The following is a 25266-nucleotide window of genomic DNA, read 5'->3' as shown; positions in this document are numbered from 1 at the left end:
ACACACTCGCTTGGATACTCACACACCTGTCTACTCACCTGTCCGTTGGCAAATCTGATGACTTGAGAACTCGACTACTACTGGTATTTTAGCCAGAAACAACTACCTGCAATTTATAAACGAAAGAATTTAATACTGGGAACTAATGAGTTGTGATGCTGTTCGTTCGTTTGCTGTGCTCTGGAGTGGAGAAGTTCTCGTTATGTCACAATTGTTTATAGGAAATGCCATTTTAATTAAAGAATCTCACCCGACTCGGCGTCCTTTGCTCACCTGTTCGCTCTGTCTTTTGCTGACCTCTGCTCCGGGTGAATCCCCTTGTCACCTGGCAGTACTGCAATTTCCTTTTCACTTCCTTCGCACACAATGCAAGGTTTTTATGTGCAAGTGTTGGTTGGCCCGCAATCGATTATGTTTTTATCAAGCAAATTGTCGTTTCGAAAACGGTTCTGGGTAGTCTTAAAGTCGGGATACCCTTTCTATAGAACGGGACTCGGTTTATATTTTTCATTTACCTCTTTATTAGGACATATTTGGTAAATATATCATAAAAAACCTTTAGTAAAATACCAAAAGATACAATATATAGTAACTTTAAGTGACTTGGTGTCTAAAATATGTTTTTAGTCTTCGAAGAGTTATGCACTTCAATCACAGTTCTTAAAAATAGTTTTTATTTCAAGAGAGAAAAAATTAGTTTTTTATACTTTTGTCGTTTCGTGTAAACAACAATTAAATTATTTTCTTTATCCAGGAACGCAGAAAAAATTCACCACTTATAACTTACCACAAACTTTACTTTTTGTGACCCTTTTTTATTTTTCTTGGCAACAACTTCCTTTTGTGCATATATTGTGCAATCTCTCTCTTTCTTTGACCAAAGAACCAACCGAATAAGAGGAAGAAAATATTTATTGCATTTATGCAAGGGGCAGAAGAAATAAGAAGAACAGAATAAGGACCTCCTGGCAGGAGGTTCCCTTAAAAATAAACAAGAAAATACGAAGTCGTGCAAAAGAGAGCTCAAAGTTGTTCTTGTTTTTCTGTTCCTTTGTTTATGTCCTTCCTCTTTCCCTTGGATTTTGCCTCCCTTTTTGGCGTCTGGCGCTGTTACTCTAGTTTTTTCAAGCTTACTGATTTTTGTCCCCTCATAATAACAGTAAGCACTCGAAAATGGAATACTAATACTGTAGGGGAAACTGGTACAGTGGTTGTTAACTTTATTGGAATATATCTCTACAAATATATAAGAAACCTAAATAATTTAAAAATTTTTTAATACTAATTAATGGTAAAGGTAATGTACTTTTTAATAGGTTTGACTAAAACTAAACCAATTTTAAAACTTACTTACTTAGCTAGGGAAAGTATAAATTGTTACGAAATTTTTTTTTTCGAATACTCACTGTATTTGGACTACACTTGTTTGTGGGGGGTGAAAAGAATCTTAATTCGCCAAACTCCTTGCGCTCTCTATCTCTATATCTCTCTCCTCTGTCTCCCACCACCCCCAGTTTACCCCCCACCACACTACCACGTGCTGTCCCTCTCTCTCATCTCTCCCAGAACTATCTCTCCGCTCTCTTGCTCCCACTTATGGGCTTTGCGTGTGTGTTTGAAGCGTTCTTGTTGATGTCGTAGGTCATTGATTTGCGCTTAACAGCCGGGCGGAACGGAACGGAATAGAATGGGATAAAAAGGGGAGCAGGAGACTGAGAGCAAGAGAGGGTGGGCAGGGGGAGGGGGAAGAGGTGCGACAACGATTCTTCTGCGCTGTTGTTGTTGTTGCATTAAGTTTGCTCATTGTTTCACTTGCGTTGCTTTTTGTTGCTGCCCTGCATGTGGCGCATTCTGCTTCCTCTTCTGTTTCTTCTGCCCCTTCTTTGTATTCGTCTTGTGCACAGTAAAAAAAATAAATTAACACGATTTAATATTAAAACCTATTTATTTTGATTATAAAATAACAAAATTGTATTAATTAGGCTTAAAGAGAGAGGCGTTTCGCCATTTCATTTGAACTATGTAACTTACAAATTAAAAAGATTTTTAAAAAGAACTATCTACTTTGCTTGCGCTTTTCAACATTTTTTTGCTGTGTATGCGGTGTTCTTATTACTTGCGATTCTTTTATGTTGTCTCTGCTGCTTACTCATCCTCCGCGAATTCTCCTCTTCATCTGGCCCCTTCCTTTTTCCACCCAGTTTTTCCCCTTTCCCGTACTCTCTTTCATGTTTTCTGTTGCTTTTTTTTTTGCGCGTAATGATTTATGTGTGCGTGTGTGGAATTTGTCTCAGTGTGAGGCATCTGATTTTGAGCGCAGCTTTTTCCCCCGTTTCGTTTGCGTTTTCTGGTTGGATAATGGGTTTCCTAATTGGAACATCTCTGTTAAGAAGCTTTTCGAGCATTGTTGATTGTTTTTGTTGTCCTCCTTTTCTTTTTTTTTTTTTGTTGGGTTTGGAAAATCAGAAAAAAAAGGTCAACAAATTTGTTACTTCCTTTGTAAATTTTAATTAGATCGGAGTTCTAAACGATCTTTAGTGTTTGTTAAATCGTGAATCCAAGTAAAGGTTTTAAACGTATTTCGAAATTTGTGTCTTTTTTTTGTAAGTTTTTTGCGAAGAACTAATAAAGCTAAAAACTTTGAATTTTTTACATACTATCTATTATTTTACAAAATACATTTATAAATTAGGTGATGTTAATACAAATTAAAACAGGACATTATTCTTTTATGAGTCAAAATCTGCCAAGTGGGCCACCCCTGTTCCGAAGGTCCGATTTTCATCGAACTTTTTTACTTTTCCGGTTCACAACGAAAATATAAGAACTTCATTTGAACGGTTTTGCGAAATTTTGAGTTTTACCGGAGTTATAGGGGTCAAAACATGGCATTTTTGACACTTTTTCGAAAAAGTTGCACTCAGTCAAAAATTCATAACTTCGGAACGGTAAGAGATATCTTTATGATGTTTTCACTAATCGCTCAAGAATTATTATGGCTTTCCATAAAAAAATTTAAAAAAAAATTAAAAATTTTTTTTCTTAAAAATAAATCAACATTTTTTTTGAGTTTTTATTTTTTTCAGTGTTCTTCACCAGCTATAGAGTTTAAAACCATTTGAAAATGAAGTTTGATTCATTACGAAAAAGATCAAAAAAAAAAAAAGAGGGGCCCGGACAAAGGTTTTTCGCAATATCGATTTGAAGAAGGGCGCACAGCGGTTTTCCATATAAAACGACAAAAAGTGCCTCATTGACAGCTGCAGTCGGCTGACGCTACGCGCGCAACGGCATGTGTTGACCAGCCAATTTTCACGAGCAAGCCGATTTTGTATGGAAAACCGCTGTGCGCCCTTCTTCAAATCGATATTGCGAAAAACCTTTGTCCGGGCCCCTCTTTTTTTTTTTTTGATCTTTTTCGTAATGAATCAAACTTCATTTTCAAATGGTTTTAAACTCTATAGCTGGTGAAGAACACTGAAAAACATAAAAACTAAAAAAAAATGTTGATTTATTTTTAAGAAAAAAAATTTTTAATTTTTTTTTAAATTTTTTTATGGAAAGCCATAATAATTCTTGAGCGATTAGTGAAAACATCATAAAGATATCTCTTACCGTTCCGAAGTTATGAATTTTTGACTGAGTGCAACTTTTTCGAAAAAGTGTCAAAAATGCCATGTTTTGACCCCTATAACTCCGGTAAAACTCAAAATTTCGCAAAACCGTTCAAATGAAGTTCTTATATTTTCGTTGTGAACCGGAAAAGTAAAAAAGTTCGATGAAAATCGGACCTTCGGAACAGGGGTGGCCCACTTGGCAGATTTTGACTCTTATGGAAAAAATGTCTAAAAACTAAAAACTGGGTATGCCACATCAAAGAACTTAGTATATTAATCATTAACAAAATTTGACAATATCTAGAACTTGATTTCATGGTTGTTTCCTAAATCTATTAGGGTTCATTTCAACCACCTTTAGTAAAGATCGATGCAGATTTTTCTTACAGTTTTCAATATGTAACTACTTTGCAATTTTGTTCCCTTCCTTCAATCTTTTTTTGTCGTTCTGTACACTTTCCCACTTTGCCAGTGGTCGTACTTTTATTTGACGCCAACTTCTTTCTTTTTTTCTTTTTTTTTTTGGCCCTGCTTTAGACTACATCCACTTCCTCCACTTACCGCCCACCAACCCGCCGCCCATTCTCATAAACGTTTACGTTCTAATTGAACAAATGCCGCTCAGTCAGGGCCTCCATCCATCTCTCTCTCTTTTCCGACTCTCCTTCTCTTGCCAATTAGCTGAAATGTTTGCAATTTTCCAACATCCAAGACGCTCTGCTTTGATGATAATGAAGGAAAATGTATGTTATTGTTGCTTTCCTAGGCCACAGTGGTACTTCCATTATAACCTTATCTGTAATCGCTTTTTCCATATGTTTGTATAAGGCTTTAAAATTAACATTTTTGCTGGATAAAGCTTTAAATTATCCAGTTCTGCACGCGAATTCTTTAGATAAAAACGGTTCTTCCAGCAAGAATGCGTAAAATGGGTAGACGCTATATTATTAGGATATTAAATGAAGGATTATGTAATATAGAAATTTTTCTTCATTAGATTACTTCCGAGATTTTAAGTTTCTAAAAATTTCTTCTACGGCAGTTAGCACTGTAGTTATACCCGTTACTCGTAGAGTAAAAGGGTATACTAGATTCGTGCAAAAGTATGTAACAGCTAGAAGGAAGCGTTTCCGACCCCATAAAGTATATATATTCTTGATCAGGGTCACTAGCCGAGTCGATCTAGCCATGTCCGTCTGTCCGTCTGTCCGTCTGTCTGTCTGTATGAACGCTGAGATCTCAGAAACTACAAAAGCTAGAAGGTTGAGATTTCCCACACATATTCTTTGGCTTCCTACGCAGCGCAAGTTTATTTTAGCCGAGCGCCACGCCCCCTCTAACGCCCACAATCGCCCACTAACGATTTTAAAATGGGTCCTGCGCCCACATCTTTAAAGATTTCCGAGAAGTATAAATGCAATTTTGTTGTGTATATTTATACCTATCGAAATGTAAAAGACATTTTTCAAATCGGACCATTCATTAAAAAGTTATACGCAATCAAAAATTATATATCTATCTCCCTCGCACTCCCTTTAGCTGAGTTACGACTATTAGTCGGGACACCAACCCGACACAGCGTTCGTACTCCCTTTAGCTGAGTGACGGGTATTAGATAGTCGGGACAACAACCCGACTATAGCGTTCTCTCTTGTTTTCGTTGTTGGATGTGGCAAATGCAGCAGCGCCAACAGCGACGCCGACGTTAACTTCATCGGATTTGATTGATTTGCATTGCCGGCTAGACCTGGTTTAGTTTCTCTCTCTTTCTCGTTCTCTGCCGTACACTTCTCACTTGCGAGGTTATTGCTTTTTATTGTTGCCACATTTATCTGTCTTCTGGCACGTTTTTCTCGATTATCTCAACCGGGTGGTCAGCTGAGATGGCGACAGCTGCTTCTATGAGTCGCTGCCTCGCCAAGCTTACTATGCTCACACTCATTTGCATTAATTAAATAAAGCATTTCAAATGCAGCGGCAAATTGTTTGACAATTTAATTTCGTTTTACTGTTTGACTTGGCTCTCCAAACGATTTTAATTGCCAGCAACTGTCGCGGGCAATTTGATTACTTGGAGGTTAAGGCGGTTGAAACAGAGATGTAGAACAGGAATGGGGAGCTTATAGATTGTGTTGTCGGTTTGAAAAAAAAAACTGGAAATATAAAGAATTAAAAAATTTTATTAGATTAAAACCATTTTTGTTAAATCCATTTCCAAAACGGGAAGCAGATTTTCATTCTATCTAATTATCTCACTTAAAATGTATGTATGGTTTTAACAGTATAGGTATTTAAATATTTTGGCGCCCGAACAGGGAACTGAAAATATATTGGCGCCCGAACAGGGACAATTACTTGCTGTTATGTTAGTGCTTTAAGATTAACACAAGACTTAACCATGTTTTTGTGCAAGGAAAAATACATTGTAGTAGGGCTTTTAAGTTTCGCTTTAGCCGGATCTTTTGCTTCCCCTACTCTTGGCGCTGTAATCAAACAGCTGCTTGAGCTTGTGTTTGCAAATCATGATCACTTACTCCGCTCGCTCATTCGCTCACCTCTAAGATACACACACACACGCACAGAGCTGTGAGAGTTGAAGAGCGAGCTTGACTGCCCACACTCGTAAGCTCGGCTCTCTTTGCTATTGAGTTACGTAAAAAACAAAAAAAACTATGCCAAATTCGGCTTAGCAAACACAAACAGAGACAGACAGATAGAATGCTAAGCTTGCACGTGTGCGGCTAATGGGTGAGCGACAGAGAAAGAAAGCGGGGGCGGTGGAGAGAGGGTCAGGAGCGGTCGCCACCAGTCGCCCCTCTCCCCTTTCATTAGCGTTTCTCTCGCTCTTTGAACAGCATAAATTGTTGCTGATTATGTTATTGTCAGACAACAGCTGCTCGCTCTCTGTCTCTCTCTTGTTCACACTCGTTCACTTGCTCAGTTGCTCTCCACCTCTCACTCACTCACTCGCGGTGAGAAATCTTTTTTTTTTTTTTCGCAAACTGTGGAGCGTAGAATTTTCAGTTTGGCCGCAACAGTTGACTCGTCTGCATGGAATTAAACAAATGTGTGTCTTTGTTGCCGATCGTAGAGCACGTTTTTTGTTTCTTGCCTAAAAAGCAAAAGAAATAATCCAAAAAGAAAAGAAACCGACAAGTGAAAATTAACAACAAAATGCTTTAAGGCAGCGAGTACGCTTGTGCGGTTGTGAGTGTGTGTGTGCTTGTACATAGGTGTATATAAATATATATGTAAATTGATTTTTGCGTGTGAAAATCACAGCTGAGTGTGGAAAGTCGAAAATCTAGAATTCTTAATCAGTATTGAATGTGTGAATAAATCATAAATCCATATTCACGGAAAATATAATATATATCGCATATAGACACACTGTGTGTCCCCACCGAAAATAAAGAAGAAGAATCACCGGGCGGCAAGAAAAAAAAAATAAAAAGCCAGTGTAACGTGTTTCACTCTCGCCCTGTCCCTTTCTCACTGCGCTTGCCCTCTCTGTCGCGCACTGGATCGCCGTGTGTTCTTCGCCATCTCGCCCTCTCGCTCGCACAGCCTGTCCAATGATGAAATTACTGCACGACCTTATGTTGGACGCTCGCACCGCCGAGGATGTTGCACTCACACAGGAAATGGTAAATGACACAAAAAGCTTTGCTCCCTTTAACCCCTTTTGTCCCGCCCCTGTTCCTTGTCCCTCGAGTATGGGTGTCGTTCAGGTGTTTAGGTTGCCAAGTTAACCCTCTAAAGACGAAATACCCAATTTGCATAACATATGCTCTCAAAAAAAAGCTTATCGTTAAAATTCCACCATGGCGCCCGAGCAGGGACACAACCTGCATCTCATAAAAATACCGTTTTGAACATTTTAGTTTTACATATATATACATTTTCCATAGTTAATTTCATTAAGGTAAACAAAATTATTAAAGATTACTAATACTTCCTTCAGAAGAAGAGCAAAGATACATCTTTTATGGCAGAAGAATTATGATTGATTGCTTTGCTAATGGAAGTGGCGATGCCGACAGCTTGAAGTTCATTCCGTTTAGATTGTCTTTAGATCCAACCGGTTAATGATCGGCATTACTTCTAATAGCACTTGCTCTTGATATTTGTTAATTGCTCTTAATCGAAGTAATTCTACCTGTTTGAGGCCTTTAGTAAATTTATAACAAGTGTTTGCCAATAGTTAATCGCGAAATGCCTTTGCGTTAAATATTAACATGGAAACATAAATGATTTCATAAACGAGGTTTTCCCGATAAAAGGTAGACAACAGTGCAAATCAATCAACTTGGAGCTGCCATGGAAATACCGATAACATATCTGAAAGAATATTCATTGGTAATTTGAATACATTAGATATATTGGAAGTATGAAATAATTACAAGATAAACGCTTAATTGATCATTGCTATGCCATCGATATGTTGTTCTTACTTAAGCCGCATTTAATTATATTCATTACTGTATCAATCCCTCTGGCTATTTAAACAACTTCGTTAACAACTTATTAGTTAATTGAGTTGCAAAATAAATTGAACTGGTTAAAGTGAAGCTATCGTCCTAATAAAGGGGGGCTATAAAAAAGATATATTTATTTAAAATAATTTAAATAGCCCCGTTTAGGTTGCTTTGCGCACACAAGAGATAAGAGACACACGTTTCATTCATGCTCTTCTTGTTACTGCTGCTATTAGATAATGGCACAACAAAAAATATACACTAAAAGAAATTAATGTATTTTTCAAACCTAAGGTTGTCTATTAAATTAAATTACTTAATTAGAAATACATTTTTTTCTTGCCAAAATAAAAACCAACTACTTTTCTTTTTTTAAAAAAATGTGTTTTATATGCAAGTATTTCAGGGTTTTTTATAAAAATATTTTGGTTTTGATATATAATTTTATTTTTGTTGTGTAGCTTCCCGATCTAAATCCCCAGCGAAGCTTCGGTTTCGTCTCTGTCGCTATTTTTCGAGTGAGGGGCCTGGGCTTTATAGATAAAAACGTTTTTGCGGTTACCTCTGCCCTCGTCTCTGCTGACTGCAGTTGATTTTTCGCTTTTTCTTTCATTTGATTCATTCATTGGGTCTGTTTTTTCCACTCTGACAATTGTTTTTATATGCATTTCACGTAGTTTAACCCCACAGCACCACTGTAAACTGTAAAGTGAGCAGATTCAGTTCCAGAAGAGGGTTGAGTTCTTTGTGGCGAGTGTAGAAAGGGAAGGTGCAGGGATGTGTATAGAATTTTATGCTGTCTGCCCCTACTTCTCTACTTCTTTTTTCCGAGGGAATTTACATGAAAATAAATATTTTCCGGTTTCAATTATATATGCAATGTGTTTTTTGTGTCTCTTTTTTTGTTGCCTTTGACCGAAAAGAGAGCGCGCCCCCACCTTTGGGTTTCCTATCTTCCCCTATTTTTCCACCGATCTATTTCACGCTTGATTGCATTGCGTCTGACTGAACTGAAGCGAACTCGCTGACTGATTAGGCTTTATATGTTGTGGCCCGAATTGGCTTTTAGCCAAAAAGGGGCGTGGTCGTGTCAGACGACAGATGACAGTCGCCACCCGATAAGGGCTTGCCTCCTATATAAATTTATGCATTCACAAATGGTAAGTGGTAATCCATTTTGAATCCGTTTAAAATGTTACCATTGAAACCATTATGAGTTGACACCTTGGGGAGCTGTTCTCGATTGGATAATTCCACATTAAGGTTTTTTTTTCAAAATATGCAAATTGTTTGTTATCCGTAGCACTGTTTTTTAGGTTTTCCATTAATCAAGGGGATTAGCTCATAGCAAATGAATAAAAAGGGAGATAAATTCAACAATGATATTTAATCTTTATTAAGATTTAAAGGAAAGTTTAACATTAAGGAAATATAAAAAAGAAAAATGTTATAAAGTAGTAAGTGCAAAAGAAAGTATGGCCATATTTTAATTAATTTTTGCTTCACACATTTATTGATTAAATCTACAGTATTCAGTATTCCTTTTAATTTTCCACGTTCCCTTAATTATTCAATTTACCCGTCCTAACCAAAACGTCATTAAATTTGTCATTTCTGTTAACTTAAGGCATTTGACGCTATGAATTTAATGGAAGACCTAGTCCCAAAGCAAACTTGAATTATGCAATAAAGATTTATACTTGGAGGGAGATGGAGATAGCAGTGGAGACAGAGGCAACGACAGGCGAGTCTCGACACCTTGGCCAAAACGGATTGACTTATTGTACTCAGGGGACCCGGCTAACGGACGGACGAACGGACAAGCCGACGGACGGACAAACGGACAAGGCGCCGGAAATGTTTGCAGCAACTGACTGAAGTGAAGAGGAGAAAAGCCAGCTCTGTAAGGAGGATGATTTAGGGAACTAAGGGGCAAAAGGAGCGGCGGTGACTCTGTTGATGACAATTTACCGACAGAAGACGGAAGACACGGACAGGTTAACTTATAGGGGGCGGTACACTACTGGGGGGTGTGGCAAATCCAATAAACACAAAACGAAACAGCAACACATAACAACTGCAGTGACAACAAAGTTGCTAACTTATAGGAAAAGCGGGCGGCAATACAACAATTCTTGCTATATACATTTGAGCGTGGAAAATGCAAGTCACGTGACTTAGTTTAGCGTTAAAAACTTTGCTCGTGGCGTTCAACTTGCAACTTTGGTTCACCTCAAGCCGCGTGGAAAATTCTCGCTCTCTTTGGGTAACTTTTCGACATCATCAAAAGTTGCTACAAAATTCTAGTTAGTGGTGTATGTTTAGTGGAAAGAAATTTGAAAGGAAAATATAGAAGAGTTTAGAGTTAAAGTTAACTGATTAGGAATGTTTAAAAATAAAGTTAAAAATGTTTTAAAAACAAATAACTCGCAATGAACTTAACTTAATCAGGCACTATTCCCTATTAATTTTTCAGGGCCAATAAACCAATAAATTGTAAAACAAATAGTTAAAAGATTTAGTGCCTCAAGAAAATCCCATATAATCCAATTAATCTTCTAGAATTTACTGCAGTTCAGCGGCTGCATTTCCCCAAATACACACACCAAAGTAAAACCATTTAGCGTTGCGTTGCACTCTATATTTCTTCAACCCTTCTCTTGGTTTTTTTTTTATTTTTTTGTCTCGTTAGGGGAGAAAGGCAAAGTCAAATAAATATGCACAGCAGACAGCAAAGTCGGTTGTTGAAAAGCGCAATAAACGCATTTCTCAGCCTGACTGCACTTTTTGTTTTGTTTCGTTTTGCAAACAAAAAGCGTTGAGACCAACAACAGAAACAAAATCGATAGTCGCGAAGAGCCGAAAATAACTGAGAACATTCCGCTCAGATACAAAACACTGCACATTTATATGAAAATTTATTTTAAAAAAGAATGATAATATAAATTTTTTCAATGAAAAATATTAGGAATGTTTGCACAATAGCTAAAGTCTTCCATTTTTTTAAAGCGCAAAAAATGTTCAAAAATGCTTCTGCTAAATGTATCTTAAATTTAAGAAATTCGATTTAATCTTTAAAAGAATTTTTTTTCTTTTTGCTGTGATAAATAAAATTTTTGAAATACTTCCTTTGCTAAATTTAGTTTTTCTTCAAATAAAATTATTTTTAGAGACACTTATTTGGCTAAAATGCATCTAGCCACGCCCAATTTCTCGTGCATTTCTGTAGATATGTACATAGTTCTCTCCTTATTTTCCCGTCATGTGTGTGACTGTGTGCTTAGCTTTATTTTTATTAGTTTATTTTCGTTTGGCTTTTCGTATGACACGCGAAAGGTCTTTGCACTTGACAACAACATCGAAAGGTGGATGCACAAATTTAAACTGAAACAGGAACAACAAAACGTTCCCGCAACTTCAACCTTCTCAACAATTTCGCCTTGATTTCGTTAAACAATTTAATCTTGATGTTTGACTCAAGACGTTTCGCACATCTTTGGGGCAATCATTTTTTCACTCTCACACTTCCAGCGGCTACGTTTATTTATTTTCGGTTTGTGTTACACACAAAAACTCAAAGTCAACAACTTTTCGAGCTCAAAATTAAATGTTGTTAATGTTTTTGTACCCTGGTTAAAAGAGGGTATTATAATTTCAAGGATTTGTTTGCAATGCACAATGATAATTCATATTTCGCTTTAATACCTTTGTCTTATTTGAAAGATCACATTTTAGAAAATGTTTAATTTTTAAAAAATATTTCGCTGTATAAGTAGTGCCTGATACCAAATAAGACTTGGTGTGTTACAATAATTTTCAGATATTATGGCATTGGTGAATGAAACCACATTTGAGGCCAATGATAATTGTTCTATTAAAATTAAAATGAAGATATAAATTTGAATTGTATAAAAAACTGGTTTCAGCGTATTGGATTTGTGTGTGTGTTGGTTTTTAAGAGCTCTTTGTTGTTATTAGATTATTCACTTTACTTTGGACATTAATTTTGTTTGAGAACTGGTTCATTATTTGTGCGTATCATGGGCAATTAGTTTAGCGAACTAACTAAAATATTTTGTCAATAAATAAAATTTTTTATACAAACTTTTATTGGCTTTGGTCTCTTGGTAATGGCCCCATTAACTATTTAGTTTCTAAAGCTGCCATAAAAATAACAAATGTATTCTAAATGTAAATAAATAAAACAGTTTTTATTGACCAAGGAAATTAAATGAGATTTTCCAGAGTTTTACCCTTAGTTTACTCTTTTTTAAGTTCCTGAATGGACATGTAAAATATAAAATTTTAATTTATCTTTTGAAAGTAATTCGTTATATGACATTTTTAAATTGAAAAGATTCCGGAACCACCAACCTGTCAAGCCACTTTCAATCAATCCAGCGAGTATCATTTACATAACGTATTCACCCATCAACACCATTTTTTTTAAGTGAATAAGAAGAACAAAAACAAATTTAAATATATATAATCTGAAAGGGAGAGAATTCACGCAGAATGTAATTTTAATTTTTTTCTACATTTTCGGACTGGTTTTGCTTTTTATGCTTTGTTTTGTTGTTACTCTTCGTTTTCCTTCGCACAAGCCTATGGCCAAAAAGCCACCACCCCCTTTGCCACCCCCATCTTACCTTTTTCTCTCTCTTTCTGTTTCTAGCATGTTTTTTATGCCTATTTGCCATTCTAAGATTTTCTTGCCATTTTGTTGTTTTTCTGGCTATTTCTTCTTCTCGCTATTGCTGTTTTTCCTTTGTGGCCATATTCGTTTGCTTTTCTCTCGCTCTCTCACGCATGTTTTTCAACAAAGAGGAGGCCGGTTTTTGTTTTCTGTCTCTCCCTTTTATTTTTGCCCCATGCGCTCCCTTTTACGCCCAGCTGTATGAGTGATGTATGTATCTGTGTGAGCGTTGAACGTGTGTTTTTTGTATCTGTGTTTTTTTTTGTATCTTCACAGTCAAGGACAAGTTAATGAACGATTTTCTCTTTTGTGCGGATTTTCCTATTTGCGGGGGTGGTGGGTGGTGAATTTGTTTTGGTCTCGAATCGCCTTAATTATATACACAAGAAAAAATAATTTTTTGACAGGTTAATCATGTTAAATGCACTTGAATTCTAAACGTTTTACATAAAATGACTCGGGTTCGAAACCCTCCGCTACGCAACGAATTTGTATATATTTTGAATTAATAAATACGCATATTTAGGTTCCTACATAGAGTAAATAGAGGTGGGCCAAATTATAATAATACGTTTTAAAAAGTAAAAACAGTTTTTAAAGCATCTACAACTTTATTCAAAAATATATGTAGTTTTAAAATTTCAATATTAAATGTAAATTTTTTTTAATATTATTTGATAAAAAATCATATGTAAGATTTTCTTTTTGTGCACTTTTTCTTCAGCTGAAATCTATTTCCTCCTTTTGTTTTGTTTATTAAAACGATTTTAATTTTGTTGTTCACTTTTCCGGTTGGTGATTTTTATTTTGCTCGGCGCCGCATTTTTGGCACCTCTTTGCCGTCTGTTTTTTGTGCATATTTATTAATTGCGTTTTAATTAATTTATTTGATTTATTTTTATTCTTGCCTACCAAAAACATTTTCATTCATTTTCTTGCACTTTGCGGACGGAGACTGTGACCCATATAAAATATATAAAAAAAATATTGCGTCAGCAGTTCATTGAATTGGTCTTGCATTGTTTTTCATTTTTATTGTATCACTGCTTGGGTAATCTTTTTGTATCTTTTGTGTCTGGTCGCAGATCTAAATTCGCACTTTTCTGCCATAAGCTTCTTTTCTCTCGCACTTTCAAGTTTTTCTTTGTCTCACTCATAATTTTTTTTGTTCACGCTCTCACCGACGTTGCCTTGTTTAAAGCATTTTCGTTGGCTTTATTTACAATTTCTTGGTTTAGCTACGCTAAATATTTGTTAAATGATTTTGGTGTTTGGTAATCTCTGAAGCCATAGCTGGTTGAAAACTTGGGGGTCCGTGAAATTGTTGTCTTAGGTCAGAGACGACTATAAAGCCGGTTCATATAAACTAAACATGTGTTTTTCTAATTGGTTAAATATTTGGTCGATTTTAATTTTTTAATAATGCCATTTTTAATTATTTATTAATTGAAAACCTTTTGAATAAAAAATGTATTCTTTGGTAGATGGTAAAAAAAGAAAAAAAGGACATTTTTTGATGGCCCACGAAAGGCCTAACTTATATTTCCACTGCCTGTAACCTACAATTTTGTATGGGCCCGGCGACTTGCGCTGTTATTAATGCAAAAGTCGCAGCCAAGGAGAGCTTTTCCATTTTCCATCCAACTTGCATCATCACTCGCCATTTTCCCACCCCCTCCGTTCAGGCCCAGTTGATAAGCTCTTAAATATTTAAACTGTGTGTCAGGATGTCGGGAAGTTGCCAGATGTGTGGGCGGTTGGTGGGGCTTATTCTGTCGCATTATGACGCAAGGAATTGCCTTTGGGAATGGTTAACGCAACACACACACACACCAAAAAAAAAAAGAGGGCGGCAAAAGTTAATTAACAATTTGTTTGCAACGCTCCGTTGACATTTATGTCGCTGGTATTGTTGTCAATGAGATGATGATGTGATTTCCCTGATATTTGCTTTCCTGGAAGCCATCAATTGCCAATGGGAATACGCCTGAGAACGCTTTTCTGCGGCGTTTAAAATGCTGCGTTAAATTTTCATTTGCTTTTCCTCGATTTTCCAACTATATTATGTTAATTGGAAAGATTTTAATTAGTACATGATCGCCAATGTAATTAATTAAAAAGTTATGTAAATTTTTAATTTAAAACCTAAAGAAAGGAAATCGATAGTTTACGTTAATTTTTCTTTAGTTGGCAGAAAGTAAAGGAACTTTTTACAGGATATAGGGAAAAATATGTAAAAGAAACATTTTTAAAATAACGTTCAAAAATATAATGTAAATTGTATTGTTTTTTTTCAGATCACCACATCCACTGCCAAGAAATTGTGGGAGAAATCCGATGGCAAGGGCGTTTCCTCGAGCAATCCCGGTGGACCGCTGAATCCCTTGCAGATTCCCGGCATCGGGGATCCGTCTTCGGTATGGAAGGACCACACCTGGTCCACACAGGGCGAGAACATCCTGGCCCCGCCCCCATCGCGAGCCTACGCCCATGGCGGAGCCTCCGATACGTCGAACAGCGGCAATGCGGGCATACTGAGGTGAGAAAACTAGCACCAGCTTTCAATTTACAAATTGATTCAATAGAGCGTGAAGTGTTGATAGGGAAATTTGTTTAAATGTGATTAAAAAATATGCTTGTAAATTAATAAAGATGAAAATTGCACAGTTTAAATAATAATAATAATTACGCACTTTATTTTTCAGTCCCCGCGATTCGACTTGCGCCAAAGTGGTTGAATATGTTTTCAGTGGTTCGCCCACCAACAAGGAGAGCCCCCTTTCTGGATTAGAGCCGCGTTTGCGCAACTTGAAGTTTGACGACAACGATAAGGTATGTTCTCAATAGATTCGATATCCAGAAATACTGAATAATAATGTAATATCTCGAAATTTCAGTCACGCGATGATAAGGAGAAGGCAAACTCTCCGTTTGATACAAACGGATTGAAGAAGGACGATCAGGTCACAAACACAAATGGTGTTGTCAACGGCATTGACGATGACAAGGGCTTCAAGTGAGTAGCAGTAGAGTAGACAAAGACAACTTTCAATCTCCGCCCCAGACTCCAACTAATGTGCCCCCACCAGACTAGACTCTAAACTCTGGGTTGGTTAGAAAAACTGGTTTCCTCACTCTGCCAGTTGATTTCTTCTCGCCTCTCTCTTGTCTTGACCGCAGAATCTTTTCATGTTATGATTACTGAAACTGAAATTTTTCCAGTTCAAGGTTGGTTCTTTCTTTTTTGCATAAACTTTCACTCTTTCAATCCCCACAATATGTTGAGTGTTGTTGGAGAACAGAAAGTAGTGGAGTTTTTCCAGTTTTCATCGTGACTGGCAAGCTGCTTTGAAAATTATGACTGGTTCTTCTGTCCAGTCATTCTTTTTTACATACCAAGGTTATTTCCATAGTTCCATAGGAGTTATAAGTAACATGGATGGTATTGAAAGCTAAAGCAAATTTTTAAGCGGTTAGTTATGTGATTGTATGTAATTAGATGAGGAAATCCATTACCTTTCGGTTTTTTTTTTCTATTACATGTGCGTTTTTCACACAGTTTGAGCTCAATTTAGGGCTTTTCATAATTACTTATTTAAGCCGGAACAGTCAGCTTAGCAAATGATTGGTTTGGCTAGCTATTATTTATTAAGAGAAAACTTTGAAGCACATGCAAATAATTGGCCTACTCATTACTTATTAAATATCAAACCTTGAATATTTAATTTTGGAAAAAAGCTGACCCACAAACCTCTTATCGATTACTTGAAGTTTTTTTCCCGCCTGGTCTTAACCCATATTTTTTGTATTTCGATTGCAATTGCTGTTTCTTCGTATTCATGTATGACATAAAGCCGTGAAGTGATTGTTGTGCGCCTGCCCACGGTTTTCGTATTTCCATTTACATTATTTATTATTAAATTTTAATTATTATTTATGGCGATGGGGAAAGCTTTTTTTTCCTCGTGTGGCCCACCTGCGTTTTGCCTGCTTTTCGACTTGACGCAACGAAAATACGACGACACTTTGAGTGAGTTAAATTGGAATTTCTGTAGTTATGTTGAAAGAGTAATGTTTCAAAAAAGTAGGGGGAGTACTCAGGTGGCCAAGCTTTAATGTAATATAAAACAAGTTGGCTAGTAAATGAGATAAATGGATAAAATGCATAATGATTCAAATGACTTAACTTTAACTTAACCTTAACTTTAATTTTTATAATATTCAGATATAATATGAAAGCAAATTTATATTGTTAGTGACACAACTTCCCATTAAAACAAGTTGGCAAGTAAATGAGATACCATTAAATGATTAAATGATTTAAATGACTTAACTTTTACTTAACCTTAACTTAATTTTTTTTTTATTAATTAAAAAAAAATTAATTTATAAAGATGTTTAATTAATGAATAATATGAGAGTAAATTTATTTTTTTAGTGACATAATTTCTTAGCAACTTCCCATTATCAAGCTACCACGTTTAAGCAAATTGAAAAGAAACAAAATATTTCAGAGCCCAGTAACCAGCTTTTTAGGCCTAACAAAAGAAAAAGAAACCAGTCTGCGGTTTTTCTCTCTCTTTTATTTTATGTCGGTCTCTGCTTTGGCAACCGGCTGGTGGCTCAGTCTCAGTCTCTTCTCTTATTTTTTTATGCCCGCTGACGCTGTTTTGCAATTTCATTGCCGGTTGGCCCAAACATGTTTCAATGCCAAACGTAATAACTGTTATGATGTAAGTGGCAAGAAAAGCAACCACAAGAAGCAGCAATAAAAATCACCTGCAACAAGATCAGCTATTGGAAATCGAGACGATCATATGTGCCTATTCCGGTTTTCGTTTTCACAGACTTGGTTAGATTTTCGTTAGATTATATTACTGGCTAGAAAAGTTCTAAATAATACGTTCTATTAGAACATAAAACCATTTAAATTAGATATAGAAGATTGTAATCTAATATGATCAATCATGTTGATAGATTCTTAACTGACTTTCATATTATATATCGTAAATCCAAAGATAAACTGATCTGAAAGGCAAACACTTAAAGCTAAATATATAAAAAAATGTGACAGACAACAGCAAATAAAGGTGATGAAACCAAATACGAAAACGCTTTGTATATTTTTATTATAAACTTTTTTTTGATAAACTTTTCGATTAGTTTTCGTTTCATATTGCATTACAGTGTGGGCTTCAGTTAGCTTTGTGTTTTCGTTGTTGTTGTTGTTGTGGCGGCCAGAGGTTTCTTTTTATATGGTTTTTTGCTGTTGTTGTTGCACGTTTTGTTTGAAATTAAAGTTGCGAAAACATTGAAAAGCGAAAAGCGCTGCTAAAAATAATTCGAGGCAGGCAAAAGTGGACAGTCGAGTGACTCACCTGACTGGCACACAAACACACACTCTTCTTCTTCTGCCACCTGCCCGGTGACCCAGACTGCCAGCCCCTCCCCCTTTTAGCCCCTTTAACCGCTTACCATTCTGACCTTTTTGGCTTCCGATGCCTCATTTTTTCGGTAGTCTCTTCTTTGCCCTCGCGCTCCCTTGGGGGCCGCACTTTCTTTTGTCTCGAAAAGTGAAAATCTTTTTGGGGCCACGAAAGAGGAGCAGCGGGGCCAATGGGATTATATAAACTAAACACACTGCTTTGGGCTAGGTCAGACATGACTCTCAGAACTCGGGGGCCAATGGAAAGTTGCCAATGAAAACCTGACCTCGGTCAAATTAGACGCTCTAGAAATGGAGAAAAGTGAGAGGGTTTTTGGGAGTTTATCATGCAAATTAGAGCCCTGCATGAATGGATTCAATGAATTATTTTGAATTTTTTCTTTTATATGAATGAATTAATTAGAATTTTGAGTTTAATAGAATTGAATGAATTTGAATTTTGAGTTTAATAGAATTGAATGAATGAATGGCATGAATTCCGAAATAATTCAAACGACAATTTATTTTGAAGAAGAAAGGGCCATAATTTTGTGATTAAATCTGCCTGAATTTTATTTACTATGCAGTTAACATTGATTTGTTAAAAATTTTCAACTTTTCGTTCTCAAAAGAAAGCACAAAAAAAATTTGGAAAATTCAAAAAATTCATAAAATAATTCATTTGATTCATTCAATTCGAAAAGAATTAGAACAACATTCAATTTATTTCACATAGAATTGAATTTAACAAATCAGAAATTTCATGGCATACTATGATAAAACAAAAATTGAATGATTCATGCTGGGCTCTAATGCAAATCGTTTCTTTATTTTTTATAAGTTCTTCACAATATCTTGAGACCCAGACCATAGCGGTATTTTCAAATTTATTATATCCATAAACTATTCTGTAAAAGAATTTAAAATATAACAATTTATTCATGGCTATCTAAAGTTAAGGCGGGAGATAGAAAAGAACGAAGACTTTCTGTTTATGCCTGGTTGAGTTCATGACTAGGATTATTAACTGCCAGATGGTTAGTAATCACAGCCAGAATTGTTGAACACACACAGATCTAAGCTAAGCCGTATGACTAACACAGGTAGTCAAAGTATTTCCATGGTTTTCGAAAGCTTATGACGTGAACTGTTTATGAACAAAGACCAAACAAGATTGATTAGCCACAAAAATGGCTTTGATTACGAAGAAGTTAGCTGAACAAATTGTTAATTAGACAAAGCATATAACTAAAATGATCTTCTGTTGAACTTTTAAGTTAACATTTGTACACAGAAAATATTTCATTTCATATTTCATATCAATAACAAGTCGATATGATTAATGTCGAATTTATGATTCAAACATGTCAACTTGATATTTTATATTTTATATTTTAAAACAACAAATTCAATAATTTTATAACAATTATTGTAAAATAAGATAAAAATAATTTATATTCAAATCAAAATGGATATATCAATCGCATCTGTTGACAATTTTCTATTCTGTGTAATTTGTAACCTAATGTATTGGGTTTAGAAATGATATAATCTTAAATGGTTTACAAGCAAAACACTTTGCACTAGGGGATTAGCAGCAATTAATTGCATCGCTTTGGAAATTAGCTTTCCCAGCTCGGGCTGAGATCGCTAGACTTTTGTTCTGCTGCCGAGAGCTTGTTTCTTTGTAGTCACATGTACATATTGTTGTTAATGTGCGATGTGAATGACCTGACAATGAAATTATAGCTGGCAAATTATATACAGTGCTGGTATACTGGTGCTAGAAAGAAAAGGCAAACAATGTAAAGACTGTGGAGTAGTAAAAACAGTTGCAGAGTCATCGACTGGAGAAGTGTGTGTGTGAGTGAGTGTTGGGTGCAGTGGGTTAAGAGCAATGAATGAATGGGAGCCGCTGCTGCTGCTGAGCTGAGATTGAGATAAATGCATTAATTAATTTAACAGCATGACTAACGCATATATACACAGTGGCAAACATTTCCAGTTTGATCTAAAGTTTGGCTGGCTCGACGATTTTATTTGCATGTTAAGCGCCGCTCGTTAAAGAAAAACGTTGATTTTATGCTGATGCCGTGTTTAATTTATGGACTTTGTTCAGCTGCTGTTCAGCTGACGTCATTAGTCAATATTATTAAACAAGTTTGCTGCTTGAGTCTTTGGTTTTTCTCCCTTTTTTGATCAGTAACTACAAAACTGTTCAGAGTAATTGATTTGGAATCTTAAACAAGTTATATTTCATTTGTCTCATATTAAATGTAAGTGAAATATGGATAAATTATAAATAATTTTATTTTTATTATTTGCCAAGTTATTGTTAGGTAGTACTAGGACTAAAAATTGTTTTTACTTTTAGTCCACTCATTGGGGTGCGTGTCTCTGATGAGGTGGAGGTTTTTGTCATGACTAAGCAGTTGCCACAGTTACTCCCAAACCTCTTTGTCCTAAAACTGTAAACGGTTACAGTCGAAAACTAATGTAATGTTATTTAACATGCTGTTAGGGTCCTTAGAGGCTCTAAAACTGTATGGAAATTAAATGTTAAGTTTTTAAATAACTAAGTTAGAATTTTATTGATTGTTATTTGTTGGAAAATATTTTTTTTAATTTATCCTAATTATAATATGAAAACTTTGTTTAAAAAAATATCCTTTTATTATTTTATTCCAGTCGCACCCCTGGTTCACGTCAGCCATCCCCAGCGGAGGAGTCACTGCCACGTCCCCCAAATCTACTCTTCCCCCCACTGCCGCCCCCCTTCAACCACATGCTCATGGATCATGGCCAGGGCATGGGTAGCGGTTTGGGAGGGGTCGTCGGATCTGGCAACGGGGTCGGCGGAGGGGGCGGCGGAGGCGGGGCGGGCGGAGCGTATGCGGCCCATCAGCAAATGGCCGCCCAAATGAGTCAGTTGCAGCCGCCGATGATGAACGGCGTTGGCGGCGGAATGCCAATGGCAGCACAGGTAAGATAATTGATTTTAATTCGAATGTGGATTATGAAATATTTAGAGCATCTAAAAGTGCAGAAAAAATGAATTATCTGTTTTATAATTTCTAAGCAAATGTAATGTTTTAGGCATCCTTTTAATAACTAATTTCTAATCTTACCCGACAGTCACCCATGTTGAATCACCAGGCAGCTGGACCCAATCATATGGAATCTCCCGGAAATCTCTTGCAGCAGCAAAATTTTGATGTTCAGGTGAGTTGAGATGAATCCTAGCGAACCCGAAGAGTTTGTTGTTTCCATGGCCCCCAGAGTGACATTTTCATTGTGTGGTTTTGCAACCGAAAATTTGGGTCATGCAAGTGGTGGCATGGGAGTAGGCAAAAGGGGGATGTATGTATGTTGGAGCCACAGAAGCTGCCTAATTTTGCACATCCGCCGGATGCTGCTGTTGCGTCCCCTGGTAGCCATTTCCGCCAGCCTTGCACAAAACACACTCCCAATGGCATCGCAGCTCTCCGTTTCCATTTCCATTTCTCCACTTACCACCCACTTTGCGGTGGCCGTCTCGTTGCTTGCAATTTATTTCGAAACAAAACGGAAATCGGATTTATTAGCCACAAAATTGCTTTTAAGCTGGTGCTTCTGTGTACCAGTGGCTTTCAAACCGTCGTTTGGTTAGGCTCGCTCGCAGTCACATTTCTGCGGTTACAGTGGGCGCTCGATAAAAACATGGATGTATGCACTCAAATAGTTTCTGAAGCTTCAATTTTATTTGCCTCAAGTTAAAATATTTATTGTCTAGATTTTTTAATTGAATTCTCCAAGAATAGTGTTCAAAAGTATGTGATATTATATATATTTTTCTTTTAAATCAATAAATAACTGAGGCTCATTTTATGTTTAAAATCATTAGAAAATGTCAAATTTCTAAAGATTTTTTGAGCATAAGAAGTTAAACTGAAATCGATATGCAAAATATTCTTTTATTTTTATATTTTTATTTATATATTCTTATATTTAAATATTTAAAATTCTTTTATTACGAATACCCACTGTATCGCACTCAATGTCATTTCTTTCTGTTAACTTCAGCTTTATATATCTAGCAAACAAGCAACAGAATCGCAGCCTTTCTCCCTCGGCTTGCCAAATTGAAAATCAATATGCGTTGTTGCATTTACCGATGCTATATCCCATACCCCCTCTATATCCCCCTCCCTCGATCCCTTCAACTGCTGGCCGCAAAGCAAATTGACATTTCCACACTTTAGTCGTCGTTGAGGCTGGGGTAATCTGCACTTCCGCTTTTTATCGCTCGCTCCACACATCCTGCAGGCATTTTTGTGTCGCTTTTGTCTTCTCTTCGGCCCCAAAAGGAGGGGCAGAGGGTGGAGAGAGAAGAGGAAAAGCGGAGCTGGAAAACTTTATCGTAGCTCTTTGTTGGCGTGTGTGAGTGAGCTGCCTGAAAGTATGCTGCGCAAATTGCATCAAAGTGAAAAAGCCAGCACACTGGCAGAAAATGTTGTTATAGCAACAACAAAACCGGCACAACAACAGCAAAAACAACATGCATTAAACTATAGTTATAGCTATAGATCGGTCCAAAGTAGCTGGAATGTCATTACGGGTGAAAGACTAAAGCTTCTTGTGGCGACTGAAAGGTGAAAGTTAAATGCGCTTCCTGTGTTTTTTGCGGAAAGTTTTGCATAAGCTTAATCCCAGTTTAAAGCGATGATAGAAGGCAAATGAAAATAGTCTATATAGAAATGATTTGTTAGTTAACTTCCAATTATAAAATATATATTTATTCTATAGTGCTTACTGAATAAATTATAAATAATACAATTTACCAACCAGCACTAAAACCGCAAACCTTTACCATTCTTTGTTATTACTTTAAGAGTTGGGATAATAATTTTATTAAATTAAATTAAAAATTTCGGAACTATTTTTTTTTTTTTATTTCTTATAATTTTTCTTTTAAAAATTATTTTAGCTTTTGTCTTTGCCCTTTTATCGCAAGATTTTAATGCAGAGCAAAGAAATAAAATTATAATCCCTGCTGCGTATATGTGAAAGTCCATAAAGAACGTTAATATATGTGTAATAATAATGATTATTATTATGTTCTCATATATTCTCTCAGAAAGATAAAGCAACTCTCAACACTCAAACCATAAATAAAGCCGGGGGAGACCGAGACCGAGGGACAAGGACAAAGCTGGAGGACAGATATGCATTTATTGGTTTCATGAGGAAGGCGTGCAATATGTTGCCGATAATGGATAGCGGATAATGCAAGGCATGCACTCAGGGTTTTCCGTACCCCTCCACTTTCGGTGGCTTTCGTGCATATTTCTTATTAAATTGGCGTTGATATTAACACCGAAAAGAGGGAAAGAAAAGAATCTTGACGAATCGCATGCAAAATAACGATGAAAACTGAATGAAAAGCGGTCTCTTTCTTTTTTTTTTTGGGTTCGAAGGATAGCATTATGGCACCACATACAATGCAAGCGATTTTTGACAATGGTTTATGCAATAAATATGAAGACGAACGACTTGACGCTTTTGTTTGTTATGAGATTTTGAGAGCAAAGAATGAAAAATGGAACTTATTGAAACGCAGGGAAAGGAAAAGTGAAACGAATTTATTTAATATCAGTGATATTGCTTTTTCCTAGTGGTTTTATAGCATGTTATGGTTGATTATTTGACAATTGCTTAAGTTACAAACGCAGTTTCTGCATGAATATTTATTCAGGCCAAATGAAAAATAAGCAAAATGCATATATGCTGAAACATACATACATACTATGTCAGAATGTAGAAAACAAATGGACGGATTGCCATTGAAATGGCAAAGAAATCATTATTTATATGCAGCAGCAGGGAAGGGAAGGAGAAAAATCACCACAGAATGGAGAAAATAGAGAGCAAAAAGCGGAAATTGCTTTGGCAAATCGTTGAAAATTAATGCCAACTGTTGCCAAAGAATCATCAATATAAATTTCAATGTGACCAATAAACACTATTGTCAAACTCGTGTAGAGAAAAGAAAAATGTTGCATAGAATAAATTTGTATTACAAAATTTAAGGGGAAAAGTAAGAAGATACAGAAAAAGGAAGCCTAATCTATAATCTATATTAAATATTTGATTTATTGAAATTACTTAAACAGCCAAACATTTATTAAATGTACAAACTAAACACTTAGAGTTTAGATCACTTACTTTGTAATACCCAAATACTTTTCCTAGCCCAAAAGCTGTTCCATTTACCACTTCCTCTTTATAAAAAACTAATTATTTTGTGGCCTAAAATGTTTTGATGCGGAAGAAAAGTTTTCCTTTCGTTACGCTTACTTTTATTATGACTCTTGTTTTGCTCCAACACTTTTGGCTGCTGTCTGTCTTGTCTGTTCGTCTGTCTAAGCCATGCTTCATTGGCTGCCTTTTTGTGTTAATCAGTCAGTTGGTGAGGCTTTTGTTGTCTTCAGCGGGGCTTAATCGGATGATTGTTTTCGCTCGCTTTTTTTCTCCGCCTAATTCAACTTTGATCTGAAAGTCGCTTTAATTGATTTCAAAAGTGCCGGATTATTTTGTTTTCCCTTGCCAACAGAAATTTAATCCATTGTACTTTGCTTGGTAAATCAGAAAGTTAAGGGAAAGAAATTTGAAGGTAATACTATTTAAATTGAAAAAGGAAAATCGAATATAATTTCAAATAAATAAATCATAGGATTGCAAATAATTATGCCTACATTATGCAAATTCGAATAATAGTTTTGTGTCTTTTCAAGTGTTTAATTTATGCATTCCAAACGAACAATAGTTTTTTATTTATTTATATATACTTTTTTTTGTCAATGGTGTCATAGGTTTAGAGCTGAGCAGGCAAATGAGATTTAACATATGGCATTAACTAATGGGAATGGGATAGCAACTTTCGTTCCGTACAAATGCCAAATGCATTCCGAATTCAAATACGTCGTGCATAATTTACACTCCTGCAAATTTGCATAAAAATGCATTTAAATCAATGGAAATGCAGCATCTGCTATGCTCTCCTTGCCTCGC

General features: G+C 36.0%; 1 protein-coding gene across 4 annotated transcripts in view; it reads left to right on the top strand.

Moving 5' to 3' along the window:
• pum (pumilio) overlaps window positions 1–25266 on the top strand; it is a 192476-nt gene that overhangs the window by 9699 nt on the left and 157511 nt on the right. For 3 of the 4 annotated variants that reach the window (XM_070217617.1, XM_070217616.1, XM_070217615.1), the window contains exons 4-8: window positions 15089–15330; window positions 15497–15623; window positions 15689–15807; window positions 20905–21199; window positions 21352–21438. In XM_070217617.1, coding sequence (XP_070073718.1) covers window positions 15089–15330; window positions 15497–15623; window positions 15689–15807; window positions 20905–21199; window positions 21352–21438 — 870 coding nt within the window. Of the gene's footprint in view, window positions 1–6655; window positions 7265–15088; window positions 15331–15496; window positions 15624–15688; window positions 15808–20904; window positions 21200–21351; window positions 21439–25266 lie in introns of those variants that run through there. The other variant, XM_017144772.3, reaches the window with a different exon arrangement.

The sequence above is a fragment of the Drosophila takahashii genome, chromosome 3R, assembly GCF_030179915.1.
Source record: "Drosophila takahashii strain IR98-3 E-12201 chromosome 3R, DtakHiC1v2, whole genome shotgun sequence".
In the NCBI taxonomy this organism is placed as follows: Eukaryota; Metazoa; Arthropoda; class Insecta; order Diptera; family Drosophilidae; genus Drosophila; species Drosophila takahashii.
Note: the sequence above shows the minus strand (reverse complement) of the source record. Positions and strands in the feature narration are given on the sequence as shown.